Source organism: Lagenorhynchus albirostris, chromosome 17 (assembly GCF_949774975.1).
Source record: "Lagenorhynchus albirostris chromosome 17, mLagAlb1.1, whole genome shotgun sequence".
NCBI lineage: Eukaryota > Metazoa > Chordata > Mammalia > Artiodactyla > Delphinidae > Lagenorhynchus > Lagenorhynchus albirostris.
This window is the reverse complement of record NC_083111.1, coordinates 2,348,019-2,364,897: the sequence shown is the minus strand read 5'-3', so window position 1 is coordinate 2,364,897 and position 16,879 is coordinate 2,348,019. Positions and strand designations below refer to the sequence as shown.

The 16,879-nt window shown below is 47.4% G+C and overlaps 1 protein-coding gene across 1 annotated transcript in view; it reads left to right on the top strand.

Moving 5' to 3' along the window:
* ST18 (ST18 C2H2C-type zinc finger transcription factor) overlaps window positions 1-16,520 on the top strand; it is a 64,611-nt gene extending 48,091 nt beyond the window's left edge. Inside the window, exons 13-19 of the mRNA XM_060128570.1 lie at window positions 806-868; window positions 970-1,050; window positions 1,971-2,192; window positions 7,952-8,040; window positions 11,194-11,297; window positions 13,733-13,876; window positions 16,380-16,520. Of these exons, the coding sequence (XP_059984553.1) occupies window positions 806-868; window positions 970-1,050; window positions 1,971-2,192; window positions 7,952-8,040; window positions 11,194-11,297; window positions 13,733-13,876; window positions 16,380-16,520 (844 nt within the window). The remainder of the gene's footprint in view (window positions 1-805; window positions 869-969; window positions 1,051-1,970; window positions 2,193-7,951; window positions 8,041-11,193; window positions 11,298-13,732; window positions 13,877-16,379) is intronic.
* Window positions 16,521-16,879: the final 359 nt, after the last annotated feature.

Sequence of the window (16,879 nt, the reverse complement as noted above, 5' to 3'; positions counted from 1 at the left end):
GACCTATTGTGTAGCACAGGGAACTATACTCGAGACTTGTAATAACCCATAAGGGAAAAGAATCGGAAAAATTTTATGTGTGTATATATATATATATATGTATATACATATATATATAACTGAATCACTCTGCTATACACCTGAAACTAACACAACACTGGAAATCAACTACACTTCAATTAAAAATATAAGGCTTAAAAAGAAAGAAAAAAAGAATGGAGGGTAACAATGAATACGGTGTCTTCCAAGCATTGGACAGTAGTTAACACATCTTAATATTTCCTTTAAAAATGGATTCTTAGGGCTTCTGTGGTGGCGCAGTGGTTAAGAATCCGCCTGCCAATGCAGGGGACACGGGTTCGAGCCCTGGTCCGGGAAGATCCCACATGCCGCGGAGCAACTAAGCCTGTGTGCCACAACTACTGAGCCTGCCCACTAGAGCCCGCGAGCCACAACTACTGAGCCCACGTGCCGCAGCTACTGAAGCCCATGCACCTAGAGCCCGTGCTCCGCAACAAGAGAAGCCACTGCAATGAGAAGCCCGCGCACCGCAACAAAGAGTAGACCCCGCTCGCCACAACTAGAGAAAGCCCACGTGCAGCAACGAAGATCCAACACAGTCGAAAATAAATAAATTAAAAATAAATTTATTTTTTTAAAAAAGGATTCTTAGCCAAAAACCAGTTCTGTACAAGCAAAGAGTCCCACAAATCAGCTCATTCTGTTTGACTGCTTGTCTCTGTGTGATTTGTTGTGACCCCCTACCACTCCTACGCGGCCCCAGCTCCGCTCTCGTGTCTTCCAGGTGTCCCACTCCAGGCTGTGACGGTTCGGGGCACGTGACCGGAAACTATGCCTCCCACCGAAGGTAAGACTGACCCCATGCCCGAGATGGAAATCAGAGCGGTGGCAGCCGCGCCCGTGAGATCACATGCTTCTGTTTTGTTCTTTGTTGGGTCCGTATTTCAGCCTGTCCGGCTGCCCTCGTGCCAGGAAAGGTGGTGTCAAGGTGACCCCTACGAAGGAAGAAAAAGAAGACCCTGAACTCAAGTAAGTGTGACAACTGAGGCGGCGGCATCAGGGCAGAGGCCACTTGTGGGACAAACGGGGGGACTTCGGTTGGGAGGCAACTGCGTGTCTTGTTCATCACGAGGCCCTGGGAGCAGCATGGGAGCTCGGAGGCTGCAGAGCACCTCACCCTCCCCAGTGGTGCTCACACGGGTCTCCGATGGTGCAAAGGAAAGCAGGACTTGGTCCTTGCCCAGCGGTTTTAAAGGAAAGCAGCCTCGTGGACATGCCCTAGTGTGACACACATGGCTGCGGCCTCCCCTGAAACTTAAGCGCAATTTTATCTAAAGCGAACTCCCTCCTCTGAGAAACATGCTTCAGGTCTTGGGTGACAGATGCAGATACAGGTGCAGAAATGTACAGAGGCTTGCTCGACAACGTGCAATATTTAGACATTTGGAAATCAGAACTCCCGTTCTCTGAGCCAGGGACTCTGTGATGAGGGAGAGCCAGTTGACACGTTAGACCCTTGGTCTTTGTTTGGAGGCAACGTAACCCGTAACCAAGGGCTTCCCTGGCTGTTTCTGGAGCTGAGAAGTGTGGCCACACACTTGACTCCACTCCTTCTAAACGGGTGGCAAGTCCCCTGAGCTCTAGAAGTCATTCTCCACCCCTCTAAAGTGGGGTAACAGCGTCTCTGCCCACCAGGTGAGCAGTGAGGCTCACGTGAGATAATGCATGACGGTTGCTTAGCTGGGAGCCTGAGGGCCATCCCTGCTGCCAGCACTGCTGTCTCCCTGGTTGGAAGACATCTGGTAGACGCTGTCGTTTCCCCACTTGCCCCCTGTGTGGTCTGCTCTCACCACCACTTCCTCGATCGCTCGCCTCAGTGCCTCGCCTCAGTAAGTCACCTGGCTTATCTCGTCTCTCCCAGCTGCTAAGGACTGTCTGTGTCTCTCCAGATGCCCTGTGATCGGGTGTGACGGCCAAGGTCACATATCAGGTAAATACACATCCCACCGCACGGCTTCTGGCTGTCCCCTGGCCGCCAAGAGACAGAAGGAGAACCCTCTCAATGGGGCCCCCCTCTCCTGGAAGCTGAACAAACAGGAACTTCCCCACTGCCCGCTGCCCGGCTGCAATGGGCTGGGCCACGTGAACAACGTGTTTGTCACCCACAGGAGGTAAGCTTTGCTTCTTTTTTTTTTTTTTTTTTGCGGTACGCAGGCCTCTCACTGCCGTGGCCTCTCCCGTTGCAGAGCACAGGCTCCCGATGCGCAGGCTCAGCGGCCACGGCTCACGGGCCCAGCCGCTCCGCAGCATGTGGGATCTTCCTGGACCGGGGCACGAACCCGCGTCCCCTGCATCGGCAGGCGGACTCCCAACCACTGCGCCACCAGGGAAGCCCCGCTTTGCTTCTTAATGTGTGGTTGCTGTGATTGTTTGTCACCTGGATTGTCCGGGGGAGGGAGCGACCCCCTCAAGGTCATTAATCATAGCATCTTAGATGTCCAAGTAATGAGTCTTGCCAGTTAGATATTCGACCAGTTTGAAGGATGGAAACTGTTATTTTCTCTATTTCTGAAATTCACTGCACGATTTTCCACCACTTGTGAAACCGTGCTTGTGGTTTTTTTATTCTAAAATATTGCTTGTGCTGCTTTTTTTTTTTTTTTTTTTTTTTTTTTTTTGCGGTATGCGGGCCTCTCCCTGTTGTGGCCTCTCCCGTTGCAGAGCACAGGCTCCGGACATGCAGGCTCAGCGGCCATGGCTCACGGGCCCAGCCGCTCCACGGCACGTGGGATCTTCCCGGACCGGGGCACGAACCCGTGTCCCCTGCATCGGCAGGCGGACTCTCAACCACTGCGCCACCAGGGGAGCCCTGTGCTGCTTTTTTTAATGGTTCTGTCAGTGGTTCACTTCAGTTCTAAGTGGTGATAGCTCCTCACTTCTGTCGTGTGATCGTGAACGTTCACTTTACGTGTTTACGTCATGCCCTTCTGCTCGCCAACTGGCTCCATTTCAGGCCAAATGGTAGTTACGTTGCAGCTGGGAAGCTGTGAGTCATCCCCAGCGGCCAGAAAGAAAAGGACACAGCGATTACTAAGTACACGGAGGACACGAGAGATTTAGAAAACTCTTTCTAGCTTCACAAGGACTCAGCTCCTTCATCATCGAGCGGCACGTATGTCAACCAGGCTCTTTGTCAGGAGCACTGATCTTAAACCAGGCTTTTGTCCATATTCTCCATCAAGGAGAGGAGCTAGCGGAATTCCCTGGCGGTCCAGTGCTTAAGACTCCACGCTTTCACTGCCAAGGGTGCAGTTTCGATCCCTGGTCAGGGAACTAAGATCCCGCGGGCCAAGCGGCACGGCCAAACTACAAACTAAGGAGCGGGGCTGGAAGGTTCACTGCACACATCTCTGGTCGTGGGGCCATGGCGCACGATACAGATTTAGGATCTCACAAAGCTTCGCGAGTCCTGAAGCTCCGCTTATGGGCAGGATGCCGGCAGAGCAAAGCTGGTTCCGTTTTCGAGGTGCACACCGACGGTGTCAGGAGATGAAGTTTTCCAAGAGCTACACCTGCTTATGGAGGAAACCTGATCTCTTCAGGTGGTTTAGTTTTTGATGGTTCTCAGATGCCTGATCACGTTCACAACAGTGCACGTTATTTTCTTCTGGGTCTGTACCATCGTTTCCCGTCCAGGAAGGACAGTCACACGTCAAGTGAGCCTCGTAGCTGCACAGCAGCTGTGCTTTCTCACCATGGACCCTGTCATATCCATGTTGACATCGATAATGAAATATTAATGCTGGATTGTGGCGAGTGCATCCCTCAGTTAGAACACAGATTTCTCTTGAAAAATCCTGGAGTGGTTTTACATGATGACACCAGGCCTGGTGAGGATGTAGAGCTGCAGGGACCCTCAGAGCTGTAAGTGGAAGAGGAATTGGTAGAACCATGTCAGGAAGCTGATGCCTCAGATGTAAGGGAGCTGGTGAGGGTGCCCTGCTGTCCAGCCGCCAGGCGTCCAGGCTCAGTCCCAGAGGCTCTCCTGCACCCGGAGATGGAGACGGACGTGTGCCAGGAGGTCGGCTTCCCGGCGCCAGGCTGGGGACCGCCTGCCCGCCACCTTGGCCCCTGCAGCGCAGGGCAGGGGAGTGGCTCCGCCTGCAAGGCCTCGGCTCCGTGTGGATGCAAAGGCACGGCGGGCGGGCTTGGAGCAGGTGTTGAGTGGGACAGAGTGCTGAGGGATGCGTGTGGTGGGATTCTGTCCCACAGAGTGAAAAAACGTGTAGCAAAATCACGTTTTAAAAAGCTAGGTGATCTTTCATCTGCAGTTGGAGTTACTGGCTGTCTCTGCGGGACAGGGGACAGCTGTTGCTACGGGGCAGGTGAACCTTCAAAGCGCGTTCTGTGTTTGAAGGTAAATTCAAGGTATGCCCCTCAAGGGTATTCTTTCAACTGCAAGTACACGTTGTATGTATCTGTGTACATACTATTTATTTCATAATAAGAAAAGGAAATTATGAGTTCAAAAATATGGGCTGCAGTATTAATGCAGAGATACTATGTTCTAGGAGAAGAAAAACAGTTAAGAATTTAGACAAATGAATAATTCAGATTTCACTGTTTTTCACTCTTGCTACTCAAAGGATTTAAGAGCCCAAATGTAACCTGGGGTTTTCTCTTCGGGGTGGAATGCTTTTCTTTACTATGTGTAGGATTTGAACAAATAAGATAATAAAATACCTAGCTTATTGCCTGGTACATAGGAGGTGTTCAGCACAGACTACTTCCTTTCCCTTTTGTACAATTATATGAATATATGTGTAGCTATGCAATAATTCATTAAAGTAGGAATGACACGCTGGAATCACACGTACTGACCTACGATACACCTTTATCTGTCCTGTTCTCGACCCTGACGTCCTGACTTGTTCTGTTCTCTTTCCCGTCACTGCCAAGGGCCAACTGCTATTCCAGGCTGCTCTGTCCCAGCAGACAGCCTGTTCTAAGTTCCTCACGTGCCTTATCCCTTTAAACCCTTACAAACCCTGTAAGCTACAGGGACTGCGGTGACCCTCAGTTGACAGAAGAATCAGAGCACGGGGAAGTTCAGGGATTGCCCCCCTCCTGCACAGCTCACAGCATCGGGGCCCCAGAGCCCCTCTCCCGAGCTGGGTACCAGCCCATCCCTGGTGTTTCCTGGACCCTCCCGACCACGAGGCACTCGTGCAGACTTTCCTCAGCCGTCCTCTAAAGCAAGTTCTGTAACTTTTCCCATTTAAGGTTCAGCAAAATGGGAATAATTACAAAACTTACCTTAGAGGATGGCTGAGAACAATTACCTGTGCATTACATCAGCATTTTGTTTACATACTGATTACTTTAAAACCTTTCTTTAAGACTTCATGTTACAGACTTCCACTTTGAAAGAATAGCAACTGAGAAGACAAATGGTATTATGTTAAATACACATCATTATGGATGTCTGCAGCTTTAAAACCAGAAGTCCTGTGACTAATAGAACTCGTTTAGTGCCACACCATAACTGTAATTTTATTGAGGTTTACTAACATATTATAAACAATGATGTCCACCACACAGATTTGTCACCTGCCGTTTTACTGTAACAGGGCAGATGAAGATATAGTTTTAAATTGCCTTCCCCTGTGGATTCCCTGGTGGCGCAGTGGTTAAGACTCCACCTGCCAATGCAGGGGACACGGGTTCCAGCCCTGGTCCGGGAAGATCCCACATGCCGTGGAGCAACAAAGCCCGTGCGCCACAACTACTGAGCCTGCACTCTAGAGCCTGCGAGCCACAACTACTGAGCCCGTGAGCCACAGTTACTGAAGCCCCCGTGCCTAGAGCTCGTGCTCCGCAACAAGAGAAGCCACCATAATGAGAAGCCTGCGCACCGCAACGAAGAGTAGCCCCCACTCGCTGCAACTAGAGAAAGCCTGCGTGCAGCAACAAAGACCCAATGCAGCCAAAATATATATATATAAATGAATAAATTTTAAAAGTAAATAAATTTTAAAAAACAATTTTTAAAAAATCTTTTAAAAAAAAATTGCCTTTCCCTTCCTTCATAGAATTGTGAATTTGGTCCAGGCCGTATAAAGCATGTTTCTCCTGCCTTAGGATACGGAGCCTGAACCCCAAAGGCGACGCCCAGCCAACCTCCCTGTTTTCCTGAGCGGCAAGACTGAGCCTTGTGGAGGATGTGGCATCCTCAAAAGGAAAAGGGACATTAAAAACATTTTCTTGCCCCAGTTTTCTTAAATTTAGGGTTTGTTTTATATCCTGGAAGATATAACCACATTGGGAGGTACGAAACATCCAGTGGCATTTTTTAGACCAAAGCCTCCCTCCCATCACTTAACTGTACTCGGTTCTAACGGACGTGGTTGTGGAGTTTCACCAGCATTCCACACGGCTGTCCCCCCTGGACGCTCACCCTGTGTTGTCTAAACAGTGCAGACCCTTGACGGGAGAGACAGAAGTTCTTGGGAGGTATTAACATCCATCTTGTTACAAACCTCCCACAGGTGACTTTTAAAATCCAGTTTACCAGCCAACCATTACTCCTGTTTGTAACCATTTGTCAGAACACAATATGTGACAGAAGACAAGACAGACTTGTAGAAACTTTCCAGGAAAAAAAAAAGATAATGTAGCTTATAAAGGCCACTCTTTTTAGTGAGCAGCTTCCAAAATAGAAAAGTCAGGTTCAAAGTTCAGTTTGTGCTTTTCCATTATTTTCTTTTCCTGTGTAAAATATTTCATAATTTATCAAATCTTGGCAACCCACAGAGCCTTCTTTTTATATGTAGTATTACATATCTATTATTGTTTTATTTCATAAAATCTTAATATAGAACAATTTTAAATTCTTAAAAAAAATATTCATTCTGCAAACATTTATTAAGGGCTTTGTTTCAGAAATATTCTCCTTTCACTCTGCCAAGTGTTCCAATCTTTGGATGGAAAATGATTGTTTCATGCATGAACTGTAAACAAATTTCTCTGGGAAAAAATATTTTCAATGGCTAATTATCATTTTTAATTCTATTTAAAAATGGTATCTCCAAAAATATAACCAAATGACAAAAGAATTAATGGCTGCATAGAGCAACGAAATCATCTCATCATGTGCTACAGGAAACAAGTATCGTTCAATGTTGTCATTATCATTTTGGTGTAATTTAAACAAAACAGATGACATTATAGGAAGGACGCAGGTGTGAAGGGTGTGGATCTCCAGGAAAAGCGTATAGAGAACCTGCCGGACAGCGCACTGCCTGGGCAGTGAGGCTGCTTAAATACACCTACAGCCCTGCCTTTTCTGTTCCTTTCAGGTAGAGATTCTTTAATGAAAAATGATGTTTACAAGTTAAAGAATAAATTCGAAACTTTCCCCTACCCAAACTGGATTTGCCATGAAGCGGGGGGGAGGGATATTATTTTGGGCTTGTATCAATTTGAGTCATTCTGTAAAGATCAAATGACAGTGTGTATAAAGACAGGAAGAACTAGATTTATTATTCATGGCATTTTTGACTAATCTGGGACAAATCTTATGCAAAATGTATACATACAGTTTTACATTTACAGTGAATAAAATAACCACTACTAAAAAAAGGCCCTTACATGAATGCAAAGTAGTAACATTTTAACAAAATTAATTCAGTGATAATTATCAACAGTAGCTATTTGTATTTTGATTTGAGAAAAAAACACAAAACACTTTATTTGAGGGCCTTTTGCTTTTGTTTTAATAGATATTGTTAACTTTCTGCACAGAGACTGCAGATTGTAATGTAATGAGTAGGCAGGCAAAGAATTAAAGAGGAAGTAGTGAGTACAAAATTTCAATTTTTGTAAGAAGTAATATGTGTTTCACATATCGGTATAATTTCTCTTTTCACAGCTTATCTGGATGTCCTCTCAACGCACAAGCCATCAAGAAGGGCAAGGTCTCTGAGGAACTAATGACCATCAAGGTCAAAGCATCTGGAGGTAAGAGGGCAGGGCGGGGCGGCCACCCCCGAGGTCTGGACCCTGGTCTCCGGCGGGTCCTGTGTCTAAACCATCCTCCGTGCGGGAAGTGCTATTTGACTAGGCAAGAAGGAAGCTTTCCTCAAATTTGAACTAAACTATAACTTTCTCTAAAGAACAATCTCTTGGCTTGTTTTCCTTACTTTTTTTTTTTTTCTTCATTGCAAGTGACATGGGGGTGACTAGTTGGTTTGGAAATGGATCTGATATATCAGAGTTCCATCACTTTCATTGTAGGGACCAAGAGCTATTTCAAAGGACAGGCCAGAGTCCTGGTGTGAACTCGTTGGTCACCTGTAGGTGAGGAAGGGGGCTTGTTTGCTGGAATGTATTAGGTCATGGGGGCTAGAGTTCCTGATGACAATGTTAAAATGCTGAAATAGGTATATTTGTATACTGTGTGATGTTTTCAGAGAACAGCCTAGTGACCTTGTTGTGACCTCTAGTGGCCTCTAGTGACATACAGCACAGAGAGTGGAGCTCGGTGAGCTATTTCAAAATGTGTGGAGATTTAAGTGAAATCCAAAACTTAAATAAAAGATACAAATAAGGAATACTTTAGCCATCTTTGAGAAAAAAAAGAAGGTACAAACCTTCTTTTTCAGCTATCAATTTAAAATGTTTGGCAGTATTATGTTATGGGGGTAAAATTTCCATATTTGATTTTTCATAGGGATGATGAGAGAGGGGAACATGCTGCACCTGTCACCCTTGGGGGTCAGATTCACAGGTGATGTGATTAGGGCAGTTAGCAGAGCATGGCGACATGTGACAAAGGGTGCTTGAAGAATAAAGTTTCCTGGGAATACTCAGGCTTGTGAACACAAGTGGTATCATGAGAAGATGACTTAGGTCACAAGAAAAGAGAGTCAAATTCGGAATTAGCCGCCTTCAGATGTGCGTGTTGACTGGTGTGTTATTTTTCCAGAAACTTGTAGGTTGAAAGATCAGTCTAGAGCAGGACAATTTTTTTTTTAATACATAAAAAGGAATATAAACACAGCACGACAAACAGGTATGTAATGTTCTTTTGCTACTGGACAAAATGCCTTTCTGCTCCCATTTATGCTCAGGTCTTCGGAGAACAGAGTTCAGAGAAAATTCTGTCTTCTAGTTCTCAGAAAAATATCTAAGATTTTGGAGTCGTGCAGAACCCACCCCAACTCTACTGATTTTTCAGTTGGAATTTTAATTGCTGTGATAAAATAAAAGTGTAAATGTGGTGTTGCAGATGCTAATTGTTTTAAAAGTCAAGCTGATTTAATTAATTTAGTGGTGTCCGTGTCTTAGGTTTACCTTACTTTTTAAGAAGGATCTCCAGCAGAGAAAACCAAGCAATGAGACTTTTGATGAATTAGGGTGCACTGGCTGAACTTTTGTGCTTCAGTCCTGAAAATGATAGTTTTTTGTATGAGCCTGCACGTTTGTGTGTGTGTGTGTGTGTGTGTGTGTGTGTGTGTGTGTGTGTGCTCCTGGTATAAGCCCTCTATCAAATTTCAAGTTTGGGGCACCTATGTTTGAATCCTTACATTCTGCTCTACCCTCAGAATGGTATTTTTGTGGAGAATCCACATGGTTTAATTTAGCATCTCTATCTCTATTTCTCTACATGCCTTCCTAGTGTCAACCCCCAACCACAGTTAATGTACACAGTGGCTGAGCTGAGGTCTATATTGGATCCCCCTGTGTCCCTCTGATTCTTGAGTACTTTTCTTGAGTTCTCACCAGCATTATCTCAGGCGTGTGTTGTTTCCTTCGAAGACCATCCTGACGCATCTGGGAAACAAAGGCAAAACAATTACTTTACTTTGGGGATTTTATCTGATGGCGTCTTTAGCACATGGGGAGAACCAAGCCGGGGACTGTGACCTGTTGTTACTTTATTTCTCTGAAAGCATCACTCCATCTTTTAAATCCATGTGTGACTCTTAAAAAGGGTGGCTTGTTTCCAGGTTGTGCTTCCGTGAAGAACATACCACGTGCACCTTACACGTGGTAGGTTTGTCTGTAGGTTTGTCTGTAGGTTTGTCTCAGGTGTGTGCCTAGGCACGGCGTTGCTGGGCTGTGGAGCATGTGAGGTCCACCTTCAGTAGGTGACGAACTGTGCTCTAGAGCAGCGACCCAGGAAGGTACCAGAGCCTAGAGCTGTTTCGCACAGGTTGCTGGCTCCGCTCACGCATCGGTCTCACTAAATCTAAATGCTGGCATTCGCGTTTATCCCGCTGAATTGTTATCTCTTGGTCTAGAGTCATCATTCTGGACTGTTGAAATGACCTTAAATCCTGCTTCTGGCATCCTGATCACGAGCTCCTCTTCCCGGCTTTTTAAAATCTTTAAAATGTATCCATATTCCTTCTCTAAAAGAATGATGGGAAAATAACTCCCGTGCATTGAGAACCCGTTGTATGTTCAGCACTTTATGTTTTATTGCGTTAATTCTCACAACGTTTTACTGAAGCACAAGGACGTGAAGTAAGGGACGCAAGTTCAGGAACAGGAGCCAGGCAGCATTCAAACTCCAAAGCCACACTCTCCCCGGGCGGCATTTGCTTCTGATTCTGGTCCGGGGAGAAGCCGAGCTGTGTGTCCCTGGGCTCGAGCCCACCTGCCAGGACCCCCCTCTGCCTCTAATAATGGCTCGTAAGACCCCATACGTTTGGTTGTTAGTCAGCACCATCCAGGTCTTCCTGTCCTGGCAGCATCGCACAAGAGAGAACGCCCGGGCTTTGGAGCTCAGGCAGGCTCTGCCCCTTCCTTTGGCCCCGGGGCAGGTGATGCGACCCCGTCGGGGGTCACCGTGGCCTCCTTTAACCTCTGTGAAGCTCTGGCCTTTGTGGGGGGAAGGAAGGGTGATGACACCTGCCCCACAGGGTCCAGCAGCAGACCTGGAACACAGCAGACCTACATTAAACGCTGGGGCATTTCTTACTAAGGAAGAAAATCCTGCAACTCTTTGAACCCACTTTTTAAGAATCTTGAATATGGGTAAAAATTCAACGTTATAAATTAAAATCTCATTTTCACTTAGCAAACCACAAACTCAGTGTAAAAGGGCTCAGATTTGTCTCAGTCTCTTATTTTCTGTTTGAACTAAAAGAGTCTGACTTTTTACAGGTATAGAGAGTGATGAAGAAATTAGGCATTTGGATGAAGAAATAAAGGAACTCAATGAGTCCAACCTTAAAATTGAAGCAGATATGATGAAACTCCAGACGCAGGTAAAAAAAAAAAAGGAAGAAGGAAGGGAAAAGCAGTGGGGGAAGGGATGGAGGAAAGGAGAAGGCAGGAGAGCAATGAGTTATCTTTAGGTAATCATAATCCTAAATGGAGGGAACACATTGAACTATTAAACCCTATGATAAAAAACAAACTTATCGGACTTCCCTGGTGGTGCAGTGGTTAAGAGTCCTCCTGCCAAAGCAGGGGACACGGGTTCGAGCCCTGGTCCGGGAAGATCCCACATGCCGTGGAGCAACTAAGCCTGTGTGCCACAACTACTGAGCCTGTGCGCCACAACTACTGAGCCCACATGCCACAACTACTGAGCCCGTGTGCCTAGAGCCCGTGCTCCACAACAAGAGAAGCCCGCGCACCGCAACAAAGAGTAGCCCCCGCTCGCTGCAACTAGAGAAAGCCCACACGCAGCAACAAAGACCCAACGCAGCGAAAAATAAATAAAATAAAATAAATTTTAAGAAAAACATACGGATCTTTTGCAATGAACACACAGAGTGTGTCTCCTGTACACAATCCTTGTGAAGGCTTGAATACATGGATCACGCTGGACGGTCACTGGTTTGGCAGCTGTAGCCAAACTGCTCACCTGGGTGAGCCTGGGTGCACCAAAGGCTTTATCAGCAAGTAAGACGATCTTCCTATAACTGCAGAGCCTCTGGAGTATGTGGTGCTTTAGGAAAACCATCACGAGAAGATATAGGAGGCCTTAGTTTTATTGGAAATTCAAGTAAAGCAATGCAACTTTTTAAATTTAATTTTTCTAGAACACCTCTGAATGAGTCAGTCTTTGATAGAAATGGATCTTTTCCCAGATTTTCCTGACATTCTTTATTGAAAATTCAAGCAGTTTCTCAATTCTGCATTCTCCTGGGTCTGCCCCAGCCCCTGATTAAATTTACCCACGAGGAAATTAAAAGTTCAGTCCAGGATTTGTTTTTTGTCTTTTTTTGTCTGTCTGTTTTTTGGCCATGCCCCAAGGCTTGCGGGATCTTAGCTCCCCGACCAGAGATCGAACTCGGGCCCCAGCAATGAGAGCACTGAGTCCTAACCACTGGACCACCAGGGAACTCTCGAGTCCAGGATTTTTAAAAACACTCATAATAACTCTATTGCAATAAATCAGAAGGAAAAGAATGAGACAAAGTTAAGTTGAAGTGTCTTTCTCCCTTTTCTCCTTTCCTGAAACGTGGGGTTTGGGCCACTGAGGTTACTGACTCTCAGAAGTCTTCACTCACAGGGGCCTAAAACAGAAGCTTTTAGTCCATCTGAAAAGCAGCTTTCTGCGTGACCAGTGTCATAATCTTCCATTAAGAGCAATCTAAGCTACAAAGAGAGCGTCATGCGTGGTTTTCCCAATCATGAGAACTTGTCTTGAGAACATTAGTGAAGAAAGCAAAGGCCTTGCCCTCATGGAGCTTACAGTCTAGAAGGGGAGGTAAACAATAACAAAAAAAATCAGAAGCGATAAACTACATCGCACGAGGGCAGGGCATGGGGAGAAGCAGCCAGGGTTCGATACAGAGAGGAGAGCGGGGCTCAGCCACAGGAAGGAGGAAACGTGACCAGACTCGAGGAGCTGAGGCCGTTAGCCAAACAGGAAGGGGGGGGGGGAGTGTTTCCAACAGTAGGACAGCCAGTGCCAAGCCCCTAACCCTTGAGAAGGCCCAGCGTTTTGAGAAATAGCAGAGTGAGTGTGGCCTCAGGTCAGTGACCTGGGGGTTGTAGGAGGTGAGGCCCTGGGGACACACAGGGCTTCCCAGGCCCTTTTTAAGACGTTGGTTTTTATTCTGAATGAACGCAGAACCATTACGGGGTTTAGAGCCAAGGGTTAACACGATTATATTTGACCTACGATCTGCCTGACATTTGAAGAGACCCGCGTGGGTAGGTGGGGTGAAGACAGGTCAGCAAGAGATTGGGCGGTGCCCAGCCGGGTGCAGGGCCGCCCCTGAGAAGGGGTCACAGTCACCACGGCGGCTGCACCTGGGGAGCAGCAGTGCAGGTGGGCACCATCTCCGTCCTGGGCCCTCTGACGGGGGAGCCCAGTGGACACGAAGTGCGAGACAAAGCGCTGTCAGGGACGCCTCCCAGGCCTGGGCAGCGAGCAAGTTGCCATCAGCTGGGAAGGAGGGGGCTGTGCAGGGAGCGGGTTTGGGGAAATAGTGAAGGTTTGCCCTTGAAGTCCGCCTTACAGCCACGTGGAGGTGTGGCTCTGCAGCCGTGGGAGAATCTGGGCTGAAGAGCCGCACTTGGGGCTGTGATTCCGGCCCTCAGAGCGAAGGTGGGGGGGCGGGGGGCGGGCAGGGCTGCCGCTTTCTGAGGACAGGTGGCCATAGGCCTGATCAGCGCCGGACCCCCATAAAGCCCCGCCCTTCCAAACCCCGCTTCCCACGTTCCCAAGTTCTTTCCGTTTCAGATCACGTCTATGGAGAGCAACTTAAAGACGATAGAGGAGGAAAACAAACTGATAGAACAGAGCAACGAGAGTCTGCTGAAGGACCTGGCGGGCCTGAGTCAAGCCCTCATCTCCAGCCTCGCCGACATCCAACTCCCGCAGATGGTGAGTCTGAGGCCGCGCGGCTCCGTCCCAGGGCTCCCCTTGCTGGCGAGCCGTCACCCAGGGCTGGGCGGAAAGTCGGCTCCGAGGGGACGGGCCACCCACACTTCATCCCTGGGAACGTGATGGATATTTACGTTGACCCTATGTCACGACCAAGGGCTTCTGATACCGCAGGAGCCATTCACAGATGATGAGGGTTTATCTGAAACTAGGTTTATGATGTAAAATGAAAATTGGAGGCCAGAGTTCCCGCTCTCAAAATTTGTTTCCACATGGGAAGCTTGCTAACGTGGCTCACACAGTCTGAGACCCATCCTTGCTTTCTTTTTTTTTAACATCTTTATTGGAGTATAATTGCTTTACGATGGTGTGTTAGTTTCTTTTGTATAACAAAGTGAATCAATTATACGTATACATATGTCCCCATATCTCCTCCCTCTTGCATCTCCCTCCCACCCTCCCTATCCCACCCTTCTAGGCGGTCACAAAGCACCGAGCTGATCTCCCTGTGCTGTGCGGCTGCTTCCCACTAGCTATCTGTTTTATATTTGGTAGTGTATGTATGTCCACGCCACTCTCTCACTTCGTCCTAGCTTACCCTTCCCCCTTCCCGTGTCCTCAAGTCCGTTCTCTACGTCTGCGTCTTTACCTAAGTATGTTCTTCATATATATAAGTACTCCTCATATAGAATAAAAAGCACAAGAGTGAGCAAGGAATCCTATTTCCAAAACCTAACCATACGCTTGAGGCATTGCGACTATTTAAAATTCATAGAAGATTGATTTTCTTTACATTTTCATAAATATAATAAACGTTTGGAAGAGGGCTGCGTTGTTGAATGCTTTCCCTTTCCTCAGTACGGGCATGTTTAGAACAAGGTTTCTAAAGCTGCAAGTTTTATATACAGAAGAGTTTGAAAAAGCAGCAATTGAATAAAGAAATAGGATTGGTTTTCCTGAAAGCAAGAAATCTTTCAATTTGTCCAACTTCCCAGCATGGAACCCTCATCTTCACCAATTCCAAATATGTCTCCTGACAATAAGAAAAGAAAACAATATTTTTTTTAAAAAATCAATAATGTAATAAAAAAGAACCCAAAGGAAAATAAATGATTACTTTATGGCCGGTAGTAAGGTAATTATTGAATATTAGTGTTATATTATTTCTTGTTTTGTTATATTATTTCTTAACATTTCTCTCATACTTCAGACTTGTATTCTGTAATAGTTTTTTCTTCAGTGGCACCATAAAAGTCACAGTTACCGTGCAAGATAAGTTGTACTTTGTATAGTTACATACAAGGCACTCTCGCGGTGATGTGGGGGCAGGTCCCACTAAAAGTTCACAATTTATTTCGAGCACTGGTCTCCCGTCTTATGGGGGAGGGATTGGAGACTCTGAGCCTTACGTAACTTGATGGAGGTTCCAAAGCCTGCACAAGCGAGGTGGCCTTTATCACTCTGCCATCCGGGTCCTCGTCCAGCTAGAAACTCGTGACACGGCAAAGGCAGAAATGACAAGGGAACGGAGAGCCGCGTCAGGCAGCTGGTGGAGTCAGTGCTCGGCTGGGCACAGTGAAATCAGCTCCACGTTGAGAAAGCCGAGCTCTTCAGCAGCAGCAATCACAGGAATACCCTTTATTCCTTTGCACTGAGACCTTGTACAAGTCCCTTCTTCCACGCCTCTTGTGCAGTAAGTAAGGCACGTTTCCGAAAAGCTGGGAAATGCAGGCCCAAGAAGTGGTGGAGCGGCAGTTCCCCAGCCACTCGTTCCTTCCACTCGTGCAGTTTCCACGCTGCGAGGGGCTGCTCTGTTTGAGCCGCCGCGTTAGGGACAGGAGGTGCCCACGCACAAGCAAAGAGCAGGGGGTGAACAGACCGGACTCTGTGAATCCCGTATTCCACCTGGAAAGACAGAGAGAGGAAAGCCTAGCTCTGACCCTCAAGGCGGAAATGGACAAAGGAGTCTGATGATGTGAATTCCGTATTCCACCTGGAAAGACAGAGAGAGGGGGAAAGCCTAGCTCGGACCCTCAAGGCGGAAATGGACAAAGGAGTCTGACGATGAAAGAGGACAATTCCCACCAGACAGCTGGTGACACCTTGTCCAGCCTCACAGCCCTGAAACCCCGGCCCAGGGCTGTCAGAGGAAGCTTCTGGGCGAGCAAAGCCCTCCTCCTGCCTGGCCCACACCCGCCTTCTGCAGACGAGGTCTCCATGCTGAGCACCTGCACGTGAGGGAGGCCGAGAGCCCCTCTCGGGAGGAGGGTGCAGCTGGGAAGGGCCCAGCCCAGCAGCGAGACCTCCACCTGGTGTGGCTCCAAACTGACCCCAAAACACGGGCAGTCGCGCTCACCCCATTAACCGAGTGAAGAGCGCGCAGCCGCCTGCCTTCCCGCGTCCCTCCCTGATGCCAGAGTCACGGTACCCCCCGTGGACTTGCTCCCCTTTTCCCAGCAGCCTGGGTCACGTGACTGATGCCATGTGTTTTGTCCTCCTTCAGGGGCCCATCAGTGAGCAGAATTTTGAAGCGTACGTCAACACGCTCACAGACATGTACAGCAATCTGGAGCGGGACTATTCCCCAGAATGCAAGGCTCTGCTGGAGAGCATCAAGCAGGCGGTGAAGGGCATCCACGTGTAGGAGCACAGCGCCACGGGCCGCGGACTCTCCACCGGCAGCCGCGTGTACGGATCTGGAGGGCCCCCGGCCGCTAAGGCAGGCAGGCGCCGTACTGCATCTACAATTGCAACATTGCACTAATTTTCCCCCCCCCCAGCTAACGTGAAAAGGAAAGAAAAACTATGATAGACTCTTTGGATGAAAAGCAATGCAGTCAAATATTAGATCTTATTTATTTTCATATGCTTTCCTTTTATTTCTTCATTGCACTCTTTTGGGTTCTTTTTGTACAGTATATGTAAAATAAACGTGACATTTTTATATTTTATTTATTTCTAATCAAAGAGTTTTTTTATCTTTTAATTGCATTTTGAAGTCTG